The 22,847-nt window shown below is 42.8% G+C and overlaps 1 protein-coding gene across 1 annotated transcript in view; it reads left to right on the top strand.

The window, feature by feature from the left end:
• Positions 1 to 22,532, top strand: part of mcidas (multiciliate differentiation and DNA synthesis associated cell cycle protein) — a 30,714-nt gene extending 8,182 nt beyond the window's left edge. Inside the window, exons 4-7 of the mRNA XM_067994509.1 lie at positions 7,485 to 7,554; positions 9,189 to 9,418; positions 20,026 to 20,136; positions 22,068 to 22,532. Coding sequence (XP_067850610.1) covers positions 7,485 to 7,554; positions 9,189 to 9,418; positions 20,026 to 20,136; positions 22,068 to 22,532 — 876 coding nt within the window. The remainder of the gene's footprint in view (positions 1 to 7,484; positions 7,555 to 9,188; positions 9,419 to 20,025; positions 20,137 to 22,067) is intronic.
• Positions 22,533 to 22,847: the final 315 nt, after the last annotated feature.

Raw genomic sequence — 22,847 nt, 5'->3', positions numbered from 1 at the left:
TCCCCTTTATCCACCCTGTACGTTATATCGTCAAAGAACTCAAGCAAATTTGTCAGACATGACTTCCCCTTCATAAAGCCATGCTGACTTTGTCCTATTAAATTATGCTTATCTAAATGTTCTGTTACTGTCTCCAAAATTTTACCCACCACAGATGTTAGGCTAACTGGCCTATAATTTCCAGCCTTCTGCCTACTACCCTTTTTAAATAATGATGTTACATTAGCAGTTTTCCAATCTGCCGGGACCTCTCCTGAGTCAAGGGAATTTTGGAAAACTATCACCAAAGCATCCACAATCCCTACTGCCACTTCCCTCAAGACCCTAGGATGTAAGCCATCAGGTCCAGGGGATTTATCCGCTTTGAGTCCCATTATTTTACTGAGTACCATCTCCTGAGTGATTTTAATCGTATTTAATTCCTCCCCCCGTAGAGCCCCCTGTTTGTCCAGTGTTGGGATATTCTTAGTGTCCTCTACCATAAAGACTGAAACAAAATGTTCAGCATTTTTGCCATCTCCATGTTTCCCACCATTAATTTCCCGGTCTCATCCTTTAAGGGACCTACGTTTACCTTCGCCACCCTTTTTCTTTTTATAGAACTATAGAAACTCTTGCTGTTTTTATCTTTTTTGCTAATTTCTTTTCATAATCTAACTTTCCTTTCTTAATCAATCCTTTAGTTACTTTTTGCTGTCTTTTGAAGACTTCCCAATCTTCTATCCTCCCACTAAGTTTGGCTACCTTATATGTCCTTGTTTTTAGTTGGATACTATCCTTGATTTCTTTACTGAGCCACGGATGGCTGTCATTTCTTTTACACCCTTTTTTCCTCAGTGGAATATATTTATTTTGAAAGTTGTAAAATAACTCCTTAAATGAACACCACTGTTCATGTACTGTCTTACCCTTTAATCTATTTTCCCAGTCCACTTTAATCAATTCTGCTCTCATACCATCATAGTCTCCTTTATTCAAGCTCAGTACGCTTGTTTGAGAATCAACCATCTCACCCTCTAATTGGATATGGAATTCAACCATGTTGTGGTCGCTCGTTCCAAGGGGATCCTTAACTAGGACATTATTAATTAATCCTGACTCATTACACTGGACCAGGTCCAGGGTTGCCTGCCCCCTTGTAGGATCAGTTACATACTGCTCAAGAAATCCATCCCTGATGCACTCAATGAACTCTTCCTCAAGGCTGCTCTGCCCAATTTGATTTGTCCTGTTAATATGATAGTTAAAATCCCCCATAATTATAGCTGTTCCCTTATTACATGCCCCGACTATTTCCTGATTAATACTTCTTCCAGCAGAGTTGCAACTATTAGGAGGCCTATATACTACGCCCACTAGTGTTTTTTTCCCCTTATTATTCCTTATCTCTACCCAAACTGTTTCATTATCTTGATGCTTTGTCCCAATATCATTTATCTGTATTACAGTGATTCCTTCCTTTATTAACATAGCCACCCCACCTCCCCTTCCTTCCTGCCTGTCCTTCCTGATTGTTAAATACCCTGGCATATTTAATTCCCAGTCGTTGTCACCCTGTAGCCATGTTTCTGTAATGGCCACAAGATCATACCCATACGTAGTTATTTGTGCCGTTAACTCGTCCATTTTGTTACGAATGCTACGTGCATTCCAGGAGTTCCAGGATTTTGACCCAGAAATGAACGAACGGTGATATATTTCCAAGTCAGGATGGTGTGTGACTTGGAGGGGAACGTGCAGGTGGTGGTGTTCCCATGTGTCTGCTGCCCTTGTCCTTCTAGTTGGTAGAGGTCGCGGGTTTGGGAGGTGCTATCAAAGAAGCCTTGGCGAGTTGCTGCAGTGCATCTTGTAGATGGTACACACTGCAGCCAAAGTGCGCTGATGGTGGAGGGAGTGAATGTTTAGGGTGGTGGATGGGGTGCTAATCAAGCAGGCTGCTTTGCCCTGGATGGTGTCGAGATTCTTGAGTGTTGTTGGAGCTGCACTCATGCAGGCAAGTGGAGAGTATTCCATCATATCCTGACTTGTGACTTGTAGATGTTAGAAAGGTTTTGGGAGTCAGGAGGTGAGTCACTTGCCACAGAATACCCAGCCTCTGACCTGCTCTTGTAGCCACAGTATTTATGTGGTTAGTCCAGTTAAGTTTCTGGTCAATAGTGACCTCTGGGATGTTGATGGTGGGGGCTTCGGTGATGGTAATGCCATTGAATGTCAAGGGGAGGTGGTTAGACTCTCTCTTGTTGGAGGTGTTCATTGCCTGGCACTTGTCTGGCGCGAATGTTACTTGCCACTTATGAGCCCAAGTCTGGATGTTGTCCAGGTCTTGCTGCATGGGGGCTTGGACTGCTTCATTATCTGAGGGGTTGCAAATGGAACTGAACACTGTGCAATCATCAGCAAACATCCCCACTTTTGACCTTCTGATGGAGAGAATGAAGCAGCTGATGATGGTTGGGCTTAGGACACTGCCCAACCATTTTAGAATCATAGAAAGGTTACAGCACGGAAGGAGGCCATTCAGCCCATCGAGTCTGCGCTGGGTCTATGCAAGAGCAGTCCAGCTAGTCCCACTCCCCTGCCCTTTCCCCGTAGCCCTGCAAATCTTTTACTTTCAAGTACTTATCCAGTTCCCTTTTGAAGGCCATGATTGAATCTGTCTCCACCACCCCCTCGGGCAGTGCATTCCAGATCATAACCACTCGCTGTGTAAAAACGTTTTACCTCACGTCACCTTCAGTTCTTTTGCCAATCATCTTATTCTCTTAGTGACAACTCCTCATCCCTGACTTCTCACTGGAGGACATTGTCTTTCCCTATTCATCCCATCAAAACCCTTCATAGTTTTAAAAACATCTATTAAATTTTCCCTTAGCTTTCTTTGCTCCAGTGGAAATTACCCTAGTATTTCAAATCTCTCCTTTTAACAATAGTTTCCCTTTCCTGGCATCATCCTACTGGATCTATAGCTTTCTACAGCTTTAATTCTCTTTCTATGATGGGGTGCTCAAAACTGCACACAGTACTCTGACTGTGACCTAACCAATGTTTTTGTATATGTTCATTATTACTTCTTTACTGTTGTATTCTACACCCCTATTTGTAAAACTCAAAATTCTATTGATCTTTTTTATGCCTCGATCTACCCTTGCACTTTCAGGAAATGGTGTATTTGAACCTTCAGGTTTCTCTTTTCCTTTACATCTTTTAACATTTTTCTATTAATTGTATACTCCTATTCCTTGTTATTCCTCCCAAAATGTATTACCTCACAATTCTATACATTAAATTCATTCGGCCGCCTACTACCTATTCCATTAAGTTGTCTATGTCCTCCTGAAGCCTTTTACAGTTATCCTTGCTGTTTGACAAACCTCCTACTTCTGTGTCATTAGCAAATTTCAATGTTGTACTGTCAATGCCAAAGTCCAAATCATCTTTATGCACCAAAAGCTAAAGTGGACCCAGGACTGACCCCTTAGGAACACCACTTCCATCCCTTCTCCAATCCGAGCAACATCCATTTACCCTAACTCCTTGTTTCCTGTCCATCAACCAACTTTCTATCCATACTGCCACATTTCCTCTTAAAACAATTCCTGCGAAACATATTATTGAATGGCTTCTGAAAATCCATATACACCACATCTGCTGCATTCCATTTATTTATCTAATTAGTCACATCTTCAATATTTATCTAATTAGTCACACCTTCAAAAAATTATTTATTTAGTAACCCAATCCTATTTTCATTCACATTTATTATTCATTAGGTTATCCTATTTCAATTTTATGAGCTGGAGACTTGGCAAGGAGAAATCATTGGTGGAGAAATCCTAAATCAGAATACAAAGATATTAGCAGCAACTTGAGAAATATGCAAATTAATCTCTAATTCAAATAAATCCAAGTTAACACTAAGAGTATGCTTATAGACCACTAGGTCAGCATTAGAAGAAGGATAATTTCCTCTAAGAAGAGATAGGAAGGGTGTGTGAGAACAGGAAAGTTATTTTAATGAAGACTTCAATCAACCTAATATAAACGGGGATAACCCAAATGGTTTAGAGTTAGAGTTGATAAACTAATGCATGACTGCTTCTTGACCCAGTGCATCAAGGAAGATAGGAGAGGCATCACTTAAATTGATCCGGTATTCATTATTGATGCAGAAAACATACAGGAAATGAAAGTTGTTGTACACTAGGGACAGTGACCACAAAATGATAAAGTTTAACATGATCTGGGAGTCAGAAACACCTAGACCAGGTGCCAGGTATATAACTTTAAAAGGCTAAATTCAATGAAATGAGGGAACAGTTAAAGCAAATAAACTGGGGGTGGTTGTTCAACAACACTTCAGTAGAAGCCACGTGGGACACCTTTAAAGGTATAATGCGAAGCATGCAGGATTAAAAAAAAGCTCAGACTAAACAAATGCGACCTTAATTGGATTAAGAAACAAATTAAAAGTGACATAAAGCGAAAAACTGTCTTTATAAGTCCTGCAGGAAGAAATGAGAAGGGGCTTACTGGGATGAATTTTTAAAAATGTTGAATATATTAAAAGGATGATCAGAGGGGCAAAGAAAGAACTGAAAAAAAGCAAATAGCTGAGGCCAAGCGTAACAGTAGTAAGATCTTTTAGTACCTCAACCGCAAGAGGGATTTTGTTTTAATTTTTATTCCATTTTCCCCTTTCATGCAGGGGGTGACGTGCAGCAGTACAGATCCACCAGGGGTAGTGGGGTTCCACTATCTATACCACATACCGAATCTTCATCTGTGAGCCTAGTTAGTGATATGGGCAAGCTATTCTACAGTGAAGGGGTATCACAGCTGAGCTGGATTCCGTCCTCATTTGACATTCACTGGCCACAGTTTTCATCAGGAGTCACCAGATAAATCAGGACCAGGAATTCTGGCTGATTCTTCCCCATACTAGCCCAGGGTATATTGGTGTCAACTGTCATGCCCCACTGCTGCCTTCCTGAGATCACATAAATCAGCACAGGCCAGGGATGTATAGCTCAGTTTCAGACCATATGGTGCATTTAACCCGCTGAGCTGAAGGTGGCGGATCTCCATTAGGATTGTTGATTTTGAAATACAAGCTCTAATCTTTCCCATTGGGTGGCAGAAGTGTTACAATTGGTATCAGTTCCACTGAAGAGCAGAAAATCAGCCAGGGTGCCCACTGTTCCTGTAGTGCAGTGTGCATATGTGGCTATCTGGTGAGGATGGATTGGGTGCGGTTGTGATGTTTGGCAACACTCACTGCCTACAGCTACACATGACGACTGGTTACTTGGGCAGGGCAGTCTACCTCAAGCAACAGCCTGGCCCACCAGGAGAGCAGTGGAAAAAATTGCAGGGATTTTTTTTTTAAGTTCCTTCCTAATCATTTTTTAAAAGTTTCAATACAAATCAAAAATATTTTCCCATATATTGCTGGTTGGCTTCTGTGTTAAAAGTGAGCAGATGAGGTTATGTGGGTCCAATCACTGACACAATGCTTTCATCCGAGCTCAGCTGCTTTCCCTTTCATTAGAAAGCTCGACAGCCTACCGTGGTTGCAGTGTGTACCATCTACTGGATGCACAGCAGAAAGTCACCAAGGCATCTTTGGCAGCACCTCTTAAACCCGCAACCTCTACCACCTAGTGGGACAAGGGCAGCAGGTGGATGGGAACAGCACCACCTCCATGATCCCCTCCAAGTCACACACCATCCTGACTTGGAAATATATCACCGTTCCTTCATCGTCACTGGGTCAAAATCCTGATACTCCCTACCTAACTGTGGGAGAACCTTCATCACACGGTTCAAGAAGGCGGCTCACTACCACCTAGGGCAATTAGGGATGGGCAATGAATGCTAGCTTTGCCTGCAATACCTGTATCCCGAGAATGAATTAAAAAAACACCAACAACACATTGGAAGCAGAGGTGAGACCAGGAGGAGGACTGAGTGAGCAGTTTGTTTGAAGTCAATCAGAAAATGAAGTACCCGTGAAAGCGCATCAGTCTCTGTGATACAAAGCTTGTGTTTAGCATGTTCCAGAGTACGCGGGAGGTAGAAAAGCTGAATGGATTTTAACTTCTCACGGAGGATGTAATTAATCAAAATTTGACAAAAAAAAGAAGCCTTGCGCCGGGAGAAGAATGAATTGGATCATGTGTCTGAACTCCGAGTGGGTCCGTCCTTATTTAGAAAGTTTGCATTAAGTAAATCTGGGCACACACGGGCTCTGGGGTGTGGCAGAAATGCAGCCTGGAATCAGTGCCAAGCCTCACGAACAGAGGTTGGGTTAATCTTTGACTGTGTTTAAGTGTGAAGGTATTTGCTGGGTCCAGGTGCAATGTGGTTGGCTCGTGTGGCTGTCCTATTGAAAAGAAGCAGGCTGCCTGTATAGAGGCTGCTCCGGAGACGAGTGGCAGTGAGCGAAACGCGTGCCATCCAATGCCATCGATTCGGGCCGCTTCAGCACTTCAAATTATAGATCAATCTTATCAGTGTACAGAGAGATGCGACTCAACACCGGGTTCAATCTAACTGTGAGGACAGAGCGCTAGGGAACTAATCACTTTGATGGTGACTCGTTGTATTTGCAGGTTTATTATTACTTATTTACCCTCATAGATCATTCTCAGTTTAATCTTTGCTGCTGGGAGTATTGCTATTGCAGACAGTCGGGCTGATTGCTGCTGTGTTTACTTGAACAGATAAAGCAGACAGTTTGCCCTGGGCTGGTGCTATTTAAAAATAGTAATAGACCCTTGTAGGCAAACAAGAGACCACCGGCAGCTCTTCCAATGGCACTCCAAACATGTTACATGCAATTTCCTCAATGGGGATTTGAATTCCAGGTATGTTTGATTTTGTATTTATTTCATTTATATTTGGGGTTCTGTATAGTGTACGTATACAGTATTTATGCGCACTCATATATAAAATGCACTCACATCAACATATGATAGAAACTTGCATTATTATGGTATCTTTAATACAACATACACTCAAAGGCATTTCAGAGAGGAGACATGGACCCCAGCAGCAATGGGAGAGACATTGGACATGACCAAAGCATGGTCAAAGAAAACGATTTTAGAAGGTTTAAGAAAGTGGGGAGAAAGGTAGCAAGGTAGAGGGGTTTAGGGAGTTTAGGGGGATCAAGAGGTAGGCTAAGAGGGCTGAACCACTGATGGTAGGGCAGAAGGAGGCGGGGAGAGGACAGAGTGAAATCATAGACTGGGGAGGGGGCAGAGGTAGGACGGGGTGAGGCTACGGTGAGATCTGTAAACGATGATGATGGGGTGGGGGGGAATGTGACACCTACAGTGATTTAATTAATCAGATTTTGACTAAAAGCCCTACAATATATAAACCACCTTAACTCTTCCTTGTACAGGATAATACCAGAATAAACTGTAATCATTCTTTGGAGGATGCGTTTTTCATTAACAAGAATTATTTTCATTTTGCAGAATCAGCCACTGGAAGAAACGTCTGAGTTTGACCTGCAAGATTTCAAGGATGTTGATATGATAATGTGCGGTAAGTACATTTAACTTCATTGTGCCTTTATGAAATCATCAGAAAGTACACATAGTTTTAGAGGAATCGTGATTACACATTAATGCTGTTCTCATATCCCCATCAGTCGTTGCCATTGGAAACAAAGGTACACAATGGTGAAAGATATAACAATGACTACGGTTTTTAAAAGAAACCCACAGCGTGCCTGAACTTGCTGGTCCATTAAATCTGTGGTCATTTTATGACAGTCTTCCAAAGGTCAGAATATTAAGGTGATGAAAGTCGTTTAAAGGGGATGTTTCTGAAAAGATTGCAAAACGATTTCAAATTAACGTTGATCTTTCTTGACTACCTCGTATGCACAAACTCGAACTATGGTTAAGTTAAGCCGGGAACACGAACGACAAACCCTTAGTCTTTCAAAAATTGCTTTCAAAACATTTCACGAAAACAACCTATAGTTAGAGAGGAACGCGGAGCGCACTCGGCATTGATCAGAGTAGAATCATTATTGCGATTAATGATTGCAGAATAAATATGGGACTATTTAAATACATTTGATACAGATTGTTTATCAACATGTCCACGCGATCGATAGTAAAGTGAAGCCAATGACTAATGTCCATAGCTTCAGCTGCAATGAGTGTGCGGAGGGACATCAAGTGGTACTGCTACTCCAGATAAATTCCTGCTTTATCATATCGAACCACAACAAAATGCAAAAAAAAACCACGTAACGTTCAATAACTAACAGCTATATCGAAGCTTATAATCGATGCAAAGCTTTTTCCGGAGGGATGCTGTTTTCCCCGTAATTTTCGAAACCAGGCAGAAAACAACATTTTCCTGCTCGTTGTTCCTTCAACTCAGCCCCAATGCGAGTGTCACTGGCCATCTGGAAAGCCCCTAGCGCTATTTTTGGAAAAGGACAGATGCAAAGAATAACTGGTGGACAATGTAGCGAGTCTTAACAATATTTTCATAGAATCGTAGAATCATACAGCAGAGAAGGAGACCATTCGGCCCATGGTGCCCGTGTCAGTTCCTCTGAAAGAGATACCAATTAGTCCCACTTCCCTGCTCTTTCCCCCATAGCCCTGCAATTTTTTTCCTTTTAAAGTATATATCCAATTCCCTTTTGAAAGTTACTATTGAATCTGTTTCCACCACACTTTCAGACAATGCATTCCAGATCATAACCACTGGCTGAGTAAAAAAATTCACCTCATCTCTGCTCTGGCTTTTTTGCCAATTATCTTAAATCTGTGTCCTCTGGTTACCAACCCTCCTGCTAATGGAAACAGTTTCTCCCTATCTACTCTATCAAAACACCTCATAATTTTGAACATCTCTGTTAAATCTCCCCTTAACCTTCTTTGCTCTAAGGGCAACAATCCCAGCATCCCTACTCTCTCCATTTAACTGAATTCCCTCATCCCTGGTACCATTCTGGTAAATCTCCTCTGCACCCTCTCCAAGGCCTTGACATCCTTTCTAAAGCATGGTGCCCAGAATTGGACACAATACTCTAGCTGAGGTCAAAACAGTGATTTATAAAAGTTTACCATAACTTCCTTGCTTTTATACTCAATGCCTCTATTTATTAAGCCAAGGATCCTGTATGCTGCAGCTACTTTCCCTTTTGTCCACAGACCCATCATCTTTGATGCAACCCATGTCCATGACTGATGCAGACCTGCCGCTTTCTGACTATGTGTCTGATCTTGAAGCATGCATTTCGACTTCGATCCCGGGTGCGCACAACTCTCTGATGGAGATGAATCTGCAGACAGACCACACGCAACCTCCTGAGCAATTTTGGAAGGATGTGGCAGAAGAAAATCAAAAAGCTCTAGGAGACGCTCTGGAGGAAAATGAACATGTAAGAAAAATATGTAGAAATATTCCTTCTACTGTGGCAGATTTGCTCATAGTAACAAACTATGGTACGGTAGCATAGTGGTTATGTTACTGGGCTAGTAATCCAGAGGCCTGGACTAAAATCCAGAGTCATGAGTTCAAATCCTGCCACGGCAGCTGGCGAATTTAAATTCAATTAATTAATTAAATTCAATTAATTAAATAAAAAAATCTGGAATTAAAATACTAGTATCAGTAATGATGGCCATGAAACTACCGGATTGTCGTAAAAACCCATCTGGTTCACTAATGTCCTTTAGGGAAGGAAGCCTGCCGCCCTTACCCAGTCTGGCCTATATGTGACTCCAGACCCACAGCAATGTGGTTGATTCTTAATTGCCCTCTGAAATGGCCGAGCAAGCCACTCAGTTGTAAAATCTCGCTACAAAAAGTCATAATAAGAATAAAACCGGACGGACCACCCGGCATCAGACCACGAGGCACCGGACACGACAACGGCAAAACACCAAGCCCAGTCGACCCTGCAAGGTCCTCCTCACTAACATCTGGGGACTTGTGCCAAAATTGGGAGAGCTGTCCCACAGACTAGTCAAGCAACAGCCTGACATAGCCATACTCACAGAATCATATCTTTCAGCCAACGTCCCAGACTCTTCCATCACCATCCCTGGGTATGTCCTGTCCCACCGGCAGGACAGACCCACCAGAGGTGGCGGTACAGTGATATACAGTCAGGAGGGAGTGGCCCTGGGAGTCCTCAACATTGATTCTGGACCCCATGAAATCTCATGGCATCCGGTCAAACATGGGCAAGTGAAACCTCCTGCTGATTACCACCTACCGTCCTCCCTCAGCTGATGAATCAGTCCTCCTCCATGTTGAACACCACTTGGAGGAAGCACTGAGGGTAGCAAGGGCACAAAATGTACTCTGGGTGGGGGACTTCAATGTCCATCACCAAGAGTGGCTCGGTAGCACCACTACTGACCGAGCTGGCCGAGTCCTGAAGGACATAGCTGCTAGACTGGGCCTGCGGTAGGTGGTGAGCGAACCAACACGAGGGAAAAACTTACTTGACCTCGTCCTCACCAATCTACCTGTCGCAAATGCATCTGTCCATGACAGTATTGGTAGGAGTGACCACCGCACAGTCCTCGTGGAGATGAAATCCCGTCTTCGCACTGAGGACACCATCCAACGTGTTGTGTGGCACTACCACCGTGCTAAATGGGATAGATTCAGAACAGATCTAGCAGCTCAAAACTGGGCATCCATGAGGCGCTGTGGGCCATCAGCAGCAGCAGAATTGTATTCCAGCACAATCTGTAACCTCATGGCCCGGCATATTCCTCACTCTACCATTACCAACAAGCCAGGGGATCAACCCTGGTTCAATGAGGAGTGTAGAAGAGCATGCCAGGAGCAGCACCAGGCGTACCTAAAAATGAGGTGCCAACCTGGTGAAGCTACAACTCAGGACTACATGCATGCTAAACAGCGGAAGCAACATGCTATAGACAGAGCTAAGCGATTCCACAACCAACGGATCAGATCAAAGCTCTGCAGTCCTGCCACATCCAGTCGTGAATGGTGGTGGACAATTAAACAACTAACGGGAGGAGGAGGATCTGCAAACATCCCCATTCTCAATGATGGCGGAGTCCAGCACGTGAGTGCAAAAGACAAGGCTGAAGCATTTGCAACCATCTTCAGCCAGAAGTGCCGAGTGGATAATCCATCTCAGCCTCCTCCCGATATCCCCACCATCACGGAAGCCAGTCTTCGGCCAATTCGATTCACTCCACGTGATATCAAGAAACGGCTGAGTGCACTGGATACAGCAAAGGCTATGGGCCCTGACAACATCCCAGCTGTAGTGCTGAAGACTTGTGCTCCAGAACTAGCTGCGCCTCTAGCCAAGCTGTTCCAGTACAGCTACAACACTGGCATCCACCCGACAATGTGGAAAATTGCCCAGGTATGTCCTGTCCACAAAAAGCAGGACAAATCCAATCCGGCCAATTACCGCCCCATCAGTCTACTCTCAATCATCAGCAAAGTGATGGAAGGTGTCGTCGACAGTGCTATCAAGCGGCACTTACTCACCAATAACCTGCTCACCGATGCTCAGTTTGGGTTCCGCCAGGACCACTCGGCTCCAGACCTCATTACAGCCTTGGTCCAAACATGGACAAAAGAGCTGAATTCCAGAGGTGAGGTGAGAGTGACTGCCCTTGACATCAAGGCAGCATTTGACCGAGTGTGGCACCAAGGAGCCCTAGTAAAATTGAAGTCAATGGGAATCAGGGGGAAAACTCTCCAGTGGCTGGAGTCATACCTAGCACAAAGGAAGATGGTAGTGGTTGTTGGAGGCCAATCATCTCAGCCTCAGGGCATTGCTGCAGGAGTTCCTCAGGGCAGTGTCCTAGGCCCAACCATCTTCAGCTGCTTCATCAATGACCTTCCCTCCATCATAAGGTCAGAAATGGGGATGTTCGCTGATGACTGCACAGTGTTCAGTTCCATTCGCAACCCCTCAGATAATGAAGCAGTCCGAGCCTCCATGCAGCAAGACCTGGACAACATCCAGGCTTGGTCTGATAAGTGGCAAGTAACATTCGCGCCAGATAAGTGCCAGGCAATGACCATCTCCAACAAGAGAGAGTCTAACCACCTCCCCTTGACATTCAACGGCATTACCATCGCCGAATCCCCCACCATCAACATCCTGGGGGTCACCATTGACCAGAAACTTAACTGGACCAGCCATATAAATACTGTGGCTACAAGAGCAGGTCAGAGGCTGGGTATTCTGCGGCGAGTGACTCACCTCCTGACTCCCCAAAGCCTTTCCACCATCTACAAGGCACAAGTCAGGAGTGTGATGGAATACTCTCCACTTGCCTGGATGAGTGCAGCTCCAACAACACTCAAGAAGCTCGACACCATCCAAGATAAAGCAGCCCGCTTGATTGGCACCCCATCCACCACCCTAAACATTCACTCCCTTCACCACCGGCGCACTGTGGCTGCAGTGTGCACCATCCACAGGATGCACTGCAGCAACTCGCCAAGGCTTCTTCGACAGCACCTCCCAAACCCGCGACCTCTACCACCTAGAAGGACAAGGGCAGCAGGCGCATGGGAACAACACCACCTGCACGTTCCCCTCCAAGTCACACACCATCCCGACTTGGAAATATATCGCCGTTCCTTCATTGTCGCTGGGTCAAAATCCTGGAACTCCCTTCCTAACAGCACTGTGGGAGAACCGTCACCACACGGACTGCAGCGGTTCAAGAAGGCGGCTCACCACCACCTTCTCGAGGGCAATTAGGGATGGGCAATAAATGCCGGCCTTGCCAGCGACGCCCACATCCCGTGAACGAATAAAAAAAAATAGAAACCCAGATCTACAAATATGGGACATTTATTAGGTCATTTGTATGAAATGTTACAGCTCCAATGGATATGTATATTTTACATACAGCATTGTGGGAGCACCTGTGGGACAGCAGTGGTAAAAGAAGAAGGCCCACCACCACCTTCTCAAAAGCAACTAGGGATGGGCAATAAATGCTGGCCTTGCCAACGACGCCCATACCCCGAGAAGGAATAATTAAAAAAAGGTCATGCTTATTATCAAAACTAGCTGGTCTTTGCTAAATATCTGTGTATGTGTAAGTTTCACATATTTAGCACGACTGGCTAGCTTTGATGAGCAACAACAACAGAACTTCCTTTGTATTGGAATTGTTTGAGTGAAATAAGATCTTGCAGAATTTGGGCAAATCCTATTACTCATTGTTTACTATATAAAATTATAGTTTTTCTTTAACAAAACACAAATGAACAATAGTCTATTTATATTCATCTACAACTGACTATGTTAACTGCTGTACCTCCTCAAATTAAAGGAAGCTGAAGATATGAATTGGAGTTACATCAAAGCCCATTTCTTATTTTTAAAAATTTTGCTGATGACCTTTAGATGGCAGATTCAGTAACATAACGTGCAGACTGAACCCAATGTAGTGATCATGCCACACCCAACTACTTAACAACAATAACTTGCATTTATATAGTGCCTTTAATATAGTAAAATTGTCCCAAAGTGCTTCACAGGAGCATTATCAGACAAAATTTGACATAGAGCCACATAAAGAGATATTAGGACAGGTGACCAAAAGCTTGGCCGAAGAGGTAGCTTTTAAGGGGTGACATAAAGGAGGAGAGAGTGGTAGAGAGGCGGAGGGGTTTAGGGAGGGAATTACAGAGCTTAGGGCCTAGGCAGCTGAAGGCATGGTCACCAATGGTGGAGTGATGAAAATTGGGGATGCACAAGAGACCAGAATTGGAGGAGTGCAGAGATGTTGGAGGGTTGCAGAGCTGGAGGTGTTACAGAGATAGGGAGGGGTGAGGCCAAGATGGGATTTGAACACAAAGATGGGAATTTTAAAATCGAGGCATTGCTGGACCGGGCACCTTATTTGAGAAATGATGTCAAGGTGATGGAGAGGGTACAGAAGAGATTCACTAAGATGATCCCAGGGGCTATATTTCTTTGGAAATATTAAAGAAGCTGGGCTCTTTTCATTAGAACAAAGAAAGTTAAGAAGAGATCTGATAGAAGAGCTTGAGCACAGAGGTTGGGAAAGACAGAGAGTAAATCTCTAACGGAGTGAAATGCGAACAGAGTGAGGACTTCCAGCTGGGAATTTGGTGAGTGTGGGAATTTGGTGCAGAGGGGGAAGGAGGTGGTAAGTGATTTAAACCAAAGCTATAGACTAAGACTGAATGGAGCATAAAGGGAGCAGCACGAGGAATCAAAACAAGGCAAGGAGGAGCGCCAAGAGCTAGTCAGTAAGTATTTAGTTTATTGGTTAGTGTTTTTTAGTGGTTAATGTTTTAGTGTCAGATAAACAGTAAAATGCCTTAAAGCTAAACAAAGTTTAAATAACAAAGTTTAGCTAACATGGCAGGACAGCTGGGGTCCATCGCATGCACATCCTGTGCCATGTGGGAACTCCAGTAGACTTTGTGTGTCCTGGAAAACCACATGTGCAGGAAGTGCTGCCAACTGCTTCAGCTCAAGCTTAGAATTTCTGAGCTTGAGGGGTGGTTGGCGTCGCTACAGTGTAAACGGGAAGCTGAGAGTTTTGTGGATAGCACGTTTTCAGGAGGTGGTCTCCCAACTGCTACAGAGAGTTCAGGCAAAGAGGGAGTGGGTGACCACCAGACAGATTAGGAGGAACAGGCAGGCAGTGCAGGAGTCCCCTGGGATTGTGGCACTCACAAACCAGTATTCAGTGTTGAATACCAGTGAGGGTGTTGACACCTCGTGGGAGTGCAGTCAGGAGCAAATCCATGGCACTGTGGGAGACTCGGCTGCACAGGGGGCAAAAGAAATGCAGTTGTTGTAGGGAATTCAATAGTCAGGGGGATAGACAGACATTTCTGCAACCACCAACGTGAGTCCAGCATGGTGTGTTGCCTCCATGGTGCCAGGGTAAAGGCCATCACTGGGAGGTGCAGAAAATTTTGAGGGGGGAAGGGAAACAGCCAGAAGTCATGGTCCATGTGGGAACCAATGACATAGGAAGGAAAATGGTCAAGGTCCTGCAGTCAGAGTTTCAGGAGCTAAGGAGGAAGTTAAAAAGCAGGACCTCAAAGATAATAATCTCTGGATTATTCCCAGTGGCATGTGCTAGTGAGTATTGGAATAGTAGGATAAGACAGGTTAATGCGTGGCTGGAGCAAATGTTGCAGGAGGGAGGGCTTCAGATTCCTGGGGCATTGGGACCAGTTCTGGGGCAGGAGGGATCTATTCAAGGTTGACAGGTTGCACCTCAGAAGAGCTGTGATCAATGTCTTCACGGAGAGATTAACTAGTGCTGTGGAGGAGGGTTTAAACTAATTTGGCAGGTGGATGGGCACCAGGATGAAACATTAGAGAAGAGAAACAAGGTGCACAGAGGACTGGGTGGGATAAGTAGCACTAGAGTGACGAATAGTTTAGGAACGTGAGCCAGTCTAAGATGAGATTGGAGTGCATGTGTGTAAATGCACATAGTGTGGTAAATAAGGTTGGTGAGCTGCAGGCTCAAGTTGCCACATGGGACTATGATATAGTGGCAATAACAGAGACCTGGCTCAAAGAAGGGGAGGATTGGGTACTTAATATTCCTGGCTGCAAGGTATTTAGGAAAGATAGGGAAGGAATGAAAGTGGGGGGAGGGTGGCAGTATTGATCAAAGAAACTATTATAGCACTGGAAAGGGATGATGTAGTTGAGGGGTCAAAGGCAGAAACTATCTCATTAGAATTAAGGAACAATAGAAGAGCTATTATGTTACTGGGTGTATACTACAGGCCACCAAATAGTGGGAAGGAGATAGAGGAATAAATTTGCAGGCAAATTACAGAAAGATGCAAGAACTATAGAGTAGTGATAATGGGGGACTTCAATTATCCCAATATAGACTGGAACAGTAACAGTGCAAAAGGGCAAAGGGGGGAGGAATTCCTGAAATGTGTGCAAGAGAACTTTCAGGAACAGTGTATTTCCAGTCCAACCAGGAAGGAAACAGTGCTGGATCTAGTTCCAAGGAATGAAGTGGAGCAGGAGGAGCATGTTTCAGTGGGGGAGCATTTGGGGAACAGTGATCATAATATCATTAGATTTAGAATAGATATGGAAAAGGAATCAAATGTGAAAATGCTTAAATGGAGGAGGGCAAATTTCAGTGAGTTAAAAAGGGATCTTGCCCAGGTAAATTGGAATCAAAAATTGTTTGGCAAAACAATAATTGAATAATGGGCGGCCTTCAAGGAGGAGTTGGTTCGGGTACAGAGTAAACGCATCCCTACAAGGGGGAAAGGAAGGGCATCCAAAGCTAGAGCTCCCTGGATGACGAAAGATATAGAGATTGAAATGAAACAGAAAAAGGAGGCTTATGACGAATGTAAGGTTCATAATACAGTAGAGAACCAGGCTGAAAACAGAAAGCAGAGAGGAGATCCAAAAAAGGGAATAAGAGGGGGGCAAAGAGAGAGTATGAGAATAGATTAATGCCTAACATAAAAGGGAACCCAAAAGTCTTTTATAAATATATAAATATATAAATAGTAAAAGGGTAGTCAAAGGAAGGGTGGGACTGATTAGAAACAAAAAAGGAGATCTTCTTGTGGAGGTAGAGGGCATGGCTGAGGTACTAAATGAATACTTCACATCCGTCTTCACTAGAGAAAAGGATGCTGCCATTGTAGCAGTAAAGGAGGAGGTAGTAGCAATATTGGATAGGATAAAAATAGATAAAGTGGAGGCACTTAAAAGATTGGCAGTACTCAAAGTAGAAAAGTTACCCATTCCAAATGGGATACATCCTAGGTTACTGAGGAAGAAAGGGTGGAAATTGCGGAGGCTCTGGCCACAATTTTCCAATCCTTCTTAGATATGGGGATGGTACCAAAAGACTGGAGGTTTGCAAATGTTACACCCCTAATAAAAAAGGGGAGAAGGATAACCTGGTAATTACAAACCAGGCAGCCTAACGTCATGGTGGGGAAACTTTTAGAGACAATAATCTGGGACTAGTAAATAAAATTCAGCACGGATTTGTTAAAGGAAAATCGTATTTGACTAACTTGATTGAGTTCTTTGATGAAGTAATGGAGAGGGTTGATGAGGGCAGTGTGGTTGATGATGTGTATATGGATTTTCAAAAGTAATTTGATAAAGTACCACATAATAGACTTCTTAGAAAAATTAAAGCCCATGGGATTAAAGGCACAGTGGCAGCATGGATATAAAATTGGCTAGGGGACAGAAAGCAGAGAGTAATGGTGAACGGTTGTTTTTCAGACTGGAGGGAACTATACAGTGGTGTTCCTCAGGGATCAGTATTAGGACCACTGCTCTTTTTGACATATATTAATGACCTGGACTTGGGTATAGAGAGTATAATTTCAAAGTCGGCAGATGACATGAAACTCAGAAATGTAATAAACAATGTGGAGGATGGTAACAGGCTTCAGGAGGACGTAGACAGACTGGTGAAATGGGCAGACACATGGTAGATGAAATTTAACGCAGAGAAGTGTGAAGTGATGCATTTTGATAGGAAGAATAGGGAAAGGCAATATAAATGAAATGGTACAATTTTAAAGGGTGTGCAGGAACAGAGAGACCTGGGGGTGTACGTACACAAGTCTTTGAAGGTGGCAGGACAAGGCTGTTAAAAAAGCATATGTGATCCTGGGCTTTATTAATAGAAGCATAGAGCACAAAAGCAAAGAAGTTACGCTAAACCTTTATAAAGCACTGGTTAGGCCTCAGCTGGAGTATTGTGTTCATTTCTGGACACCACACTTTAGGAAGGATGTCAAGGCCTTAGAGAGGGTGCAGAAGAGATCTACTAGAATGGTGCCAGGGATGAGGGACTTCAGTTATGTGGAGGGACTGGAGAAACTGAGTTAGAACACAGAAGATTATGGAGAGATTTGATAGAGGTGTTCAAAATCATGAACGGTTTTAATAGAGTAAATAAGGAGAAACTGTTTCCAGTGGCAGAAGGATTGGTAACCAAAGGACACAGATTTAAGGTGTTCGGCAAAAGAACCAGAGGCGACATGAGGAAACATATTTTTACGCAGCGAATTGTAACGATCTGGAATGCACTGCCTGAAAGGGTGGTGGAAGCAGCTTCAATAGTAAGTTTCAAAAGGGAATAGGATAAATACTTGAAGGGAAAAAAATTATAGGGTTGTGGGGAAACAGCAGCGGAGTGGGACTATTTGGATAGCTCTTTCAAAGAGCCGGCACAGGCATGATGGGCTGAATGACCTGCTCCTGTGCCATACCCAAGGTGATACTAGGAATCTAAATTTAATTCCAAATACAATTAATCAGGAAGCATTTAGAAATATGTGGGCTAATCAATGATAGCCAGCATGGATCTGTTAAAGGCATGTCGTGTTTGACAAATTTAATAGAATTTTTTGAAAGTGATCAATTGGATAGATAAAGGGAATGCAGTTTACCTAGATTTTCAAAAGGGATTTGATAAGGTGTCTCACAACATTCAGGAGTATGATCTAAAATGGAATGTAGTAGCATGGATAGAAAATGATTAATGAACAGGAGACAAAGTGTTAATGTAAATGGGTGTTGCTGGGACTGGAAAAGAGTTGAAAATGATGTACTTAGTGGGTCAGCGCTGGGTTCACTGTAGTTCTTGGTATATACAAATCATTTGAACTTGGGTATAGGGAACATTATTTTGAAATTTGCTAATAACACAGAAGTAGGGTGTTTGGCAAACAGTGAGGAGGACTGTAAAAAACTTCAGGAAGGCATAGAGTTAGTGGAATGGGCAGACAGGTGGCAAATGGAATTTAATGTAATAAGTGTGAGGTAATACATTTTGGGAGAAAAAAATGGGAATATACACTCAATGGAAAGACGCTGAAGAGTGTAAATGAACAGAAACCTCGGGAGTCAAATACATAATTCTCTAAATGCGTACGTGGAAGTAGATAAAGCCATAAAAAAGGCAATATAAGATTTTGGGATTTATAAATAGGGCATAGAGTAGAAGAATAAAAAGAAATGATGAATTTAAGCAAAACATTGGTTAATCTACAGTCTGAGTACTGTGTGCAGTTTTATAAAAAGGACATTAAAGGCATCGAGAGCATGCAGTGTAGATTCATCAGGCATGGGAAACTATAGTTATGAGAAGGGACTTGGGGCTATATCTACTGGAACAGAGAAGATAAAAAGAAATCTAATAAAGGTTTTTAAAATTATGAAGAGTTTTGATAGAATGAATATGGAAAGACTGTTTCCTCTGGTCGGAGAGGGAGATCAGTGACAAGGGGTCATCAATTTAAAATTACTCCTGAGAAAGTGAGGAGTGAGGATAGGAGAAATTTCTTTGCATAGAGAGAATGATTGAGGCAGAAACCATTGCATCTTTTAAGGGAAAATTGATAAAAGTTTGAAGCAGAAGAAGATATGGAGTTATGGGAAGAGAGTGAGGCAGTGGGATTAGCTTTAGATGGCTCTAGTAAAGAGATGGGCCGAGTAGCATCCTTCTGTGCTGTAAACTTCTATGGATCTGTAGTTCTTTTATTATGAGAGGTTCTGATGAAGTGAATCGGGGAAATCTATTTCCACTGCTTGGGTGAGTTGGTAACTAAAGGCCATAAATTCAAAATCATCACCAAAACAATGAAGGGAAAAGTTATAATTGTTTTAATGGAGAGTTGTTAGGACATGGAAACCACTGCCAGAAACAATGACAGAAGCAGAATCCCAAATAGCTTTTAAAAAGGAAGTGGAAAAATATTTTTTAAAAAAATGAATGAGGAAAGGCAGGGAAATAGGACTAAGTGGGAAGCTATTTCAGAAGTCCAACACAGACGCAAAGGCCAGATGGGCTCCTTATGTGCTGTAAAATTCTATGATTCTACATTTCCATCATAATTTTCCATAGAAGCTTAAAGTGTAATTGAAATTTCTGACAATCTAAAAGTAATGTGATGCATCATATTCTCATTTTGTAGAATTTTAGCTTCCTGGCTGATTAGTGTTTTCTATTGCAGCTGCAAGTCACTTTAAAGAGAAAACAATATGAAATTGTATCACTGAAGGAGAGAAATGTCCAACTGAAAGAACTTGCCAGTAAGGCAAAACATCTGGCATCCATTCTTGATGTAAGTGTTATAAACATTCACACTATTATTCCCATTTTCATGAGAGGAGCATGGTTTAATTGCACATATGGATGCGCCTGCTTCAGAGAAATGGTGTGGCCCACAAGGTGAGAACCAGCTTGCTTTTAAGACTTTGGAAACCTAGAGAGTAGGAGATTAGGGTGTGTGTATATGTGTGCTAGTTTCTGGACTAGACAGGCTGTCTCTCACAATATATGGGGCTAAATTTTGCTGAAAAAGTAACGGCATTTGAATGACGCACGCTGGCCGATTTGCGCCGTTAGCGGTTAGCTTTGCAAAAACTGCATCTTGCGCTTAACCTCCCCTTGATTTTCATGAAGTTGCCAAAGAAACTCACCACAGAAAATTAACAAGGCGAGTACCCTTTTAATTATATGATAATTGTTAATGACTGCCAATCAACCTCTCTTTCCCAAAAAGTAAACAATTATAATTGTGGAGTCTCATTCCTTTAGGTTGTCAATTGTTTTAGGAGATTTAAAAATGTCAGATTTTAAATTTAATTTTTTTTTTTTACTTTTAAAATGCAAATCAGTGTCCAATGATATACATAGGACCCAGATTGCCATTTTAGGACAATATTGGGCAGAGTGTGTGGTCCAACTGATGAGGAGCCCAGAAGGCAAGTTTTAAATTATTTTTCTGGGGCTGGGAGGAGCAGGAGTGCAAAATCAGCTTGGACCACTGCCACATCAGGTCCCACCTCCCAAGAACGGAACTCCCACCCCCCCACCCTGACCTATCGTCCTGACGCCCCGAGTCCAGCTGGACCGCCCGATCATATTGTGGCCTGGAGCCGACGGAGTTCCCTAGGGCACTTGTTTTCCACCTGCAACCTGTAGGCCCTATGTTAATGAGACCTGGCCCTCAAAATGGTCTGGGCTTCCTGCCAGGACTGTCAGGTGGCTGATCAGCTGATTACCTGAACATCGCTTGGAGGTAAAATCTACTCCAAGATCTCCACCACTGAATGGGACACATGTTGGTGTTTCCAGATTACTGCCAGGGAGGGTATTAGCAATATTTCTGCTATTATTGTTTGAATATATAGTAATATATGTTGTATTAATATGTAGTTAATAGTAGGTATGTAACTAATATATTCGTAATAGTTGTAATATGACTGTTACTAATATCCCACATAACGATCTAGAAAATAACATCCTCCCTTCAGTGAAATTCTTTATGTGTGTGTACATATATATATATATATATGTACATATATTAATTATATGATATTTCTCTGTATCAGCTGATACAATAATTCACAACTTTACTTCTGGGTTAATCAAGTGGTACAGAAGCAGGAGCCAGTCATTCATCACTTCCCATCATGACAAGCTCCAGGTAAAAAAGTCCAGAAAACAGTAATCGCCATGTTTCTATATATTACACAGAACAACACACAATTTTCAAAGGAGAAATACATCTCGAGCTTGAGATGATTTATACGTAAGTAAAAAACAGCAAGAGGAAGACAGAAAGAATTAGAGGGTGGAGAGAAACAGAGGCACAGGGATTGAAATTGGTCCTGGGTGGTGGCATAAAACGGGCGATAGCAAATCAGCAGCCTGTTTTACACCCCGTCCAATTTTATTTTGGAAATGAAAATCTGACAGGGTGTAGGATAGGCGGCCGATTCGCTATCACCCATTTTGTGCCACTGCCCAGGACCAATTTCTACCCCCTTGTTCTTTTGTCCATGAGCAACGCCACAGGAGGTCAGGTGGGATTGGTCTGCAAGCTTTGTTCTAATGGTTTATGACACCATCTTAACCCATTGATGAACTGCAACATTGGAACAGTCTAGTATTAGTGTCAGTATGCATACATATGGTAGGGTGCAACTGTAAGCGAGATTCCTAAAGCAACCAGTTCATTAAAGGATTGTTACTTTTATCTTTTACTAGAAACTAATGAAGCAGGAATGCCAGGATGCCAATGCAACCATGCCTGAGACCTTCCCCTGGAGATCCCCAGCTAAGCGGCAAAGAGTCGAGGACACCTACTTTGACAACCAGGACTGTGATAAAGTGGATGAGATTTTAAGAGATATCTCAGAAAAATGCAATGTAGCCTTGCAAACATTGAATGACACAGACTCTAAACATCTCAAGAGAAACCACTACTCAGGAGAAGCCAGTTACAATGAAAGCAAGGAAACCATCAACATGTATGGGAGTTTCAATGGGCTTCAAACATCTATGGCCTGCAACTCGGCTAGTTTGAGTACCAGTGAGCTGGACAATGATACGTCTTTCAAGACTTCAATTCGTGATCACTGTACAATAAGAACATTAGCTTTTCCTCAGGGTAATGCATTTACCACCAGGACACCCAGTGGTGGATTCAAATTTCGATGGATTCCCAGTTGATTGGGATGATCAGCTAACTACACTGACCAGTGGGACTTCATTAATTTTAATTTTAGCAAATACTGTACATGAAGGAACTCCATGCAACACCTTTGCACTGCCAGCACTTAGAAGAATAAATCTTCCCCAACAGGCATTAGCTTCAGGTCCTCTAAGTATTTCAAAGTTATATATAAATGTGGTTTGCTTGTGTGTACATACGGTACTAAAATATAACATAACAAATATACATTTTAGCTTATTATTCCATTATTATTCACAGAAAATGGTATATGCACAGAAACAATCTACAAGTTATATCCTTCAGGGTTTAAA

The sequence above is a fragment of the Heptranchias perlo genome, chromosome 1 (assembly GCF_035084215.1).
Source record: "Heptranchias perlo isolate sHepPer1 chromosome 1, sHepPer1.hap1, whole genome shotgun sequence".
Classification (NCBI taxonomy): Eukaryota; Metazoa; Chordata; class Chondrichthyes; order Hexanchiformes; family Hexanchidae; genus Heptranchias; species Heptranchias perlo.
This window is presented reverse-complemented; position numbering and strand designations above follow the sequence as displayed.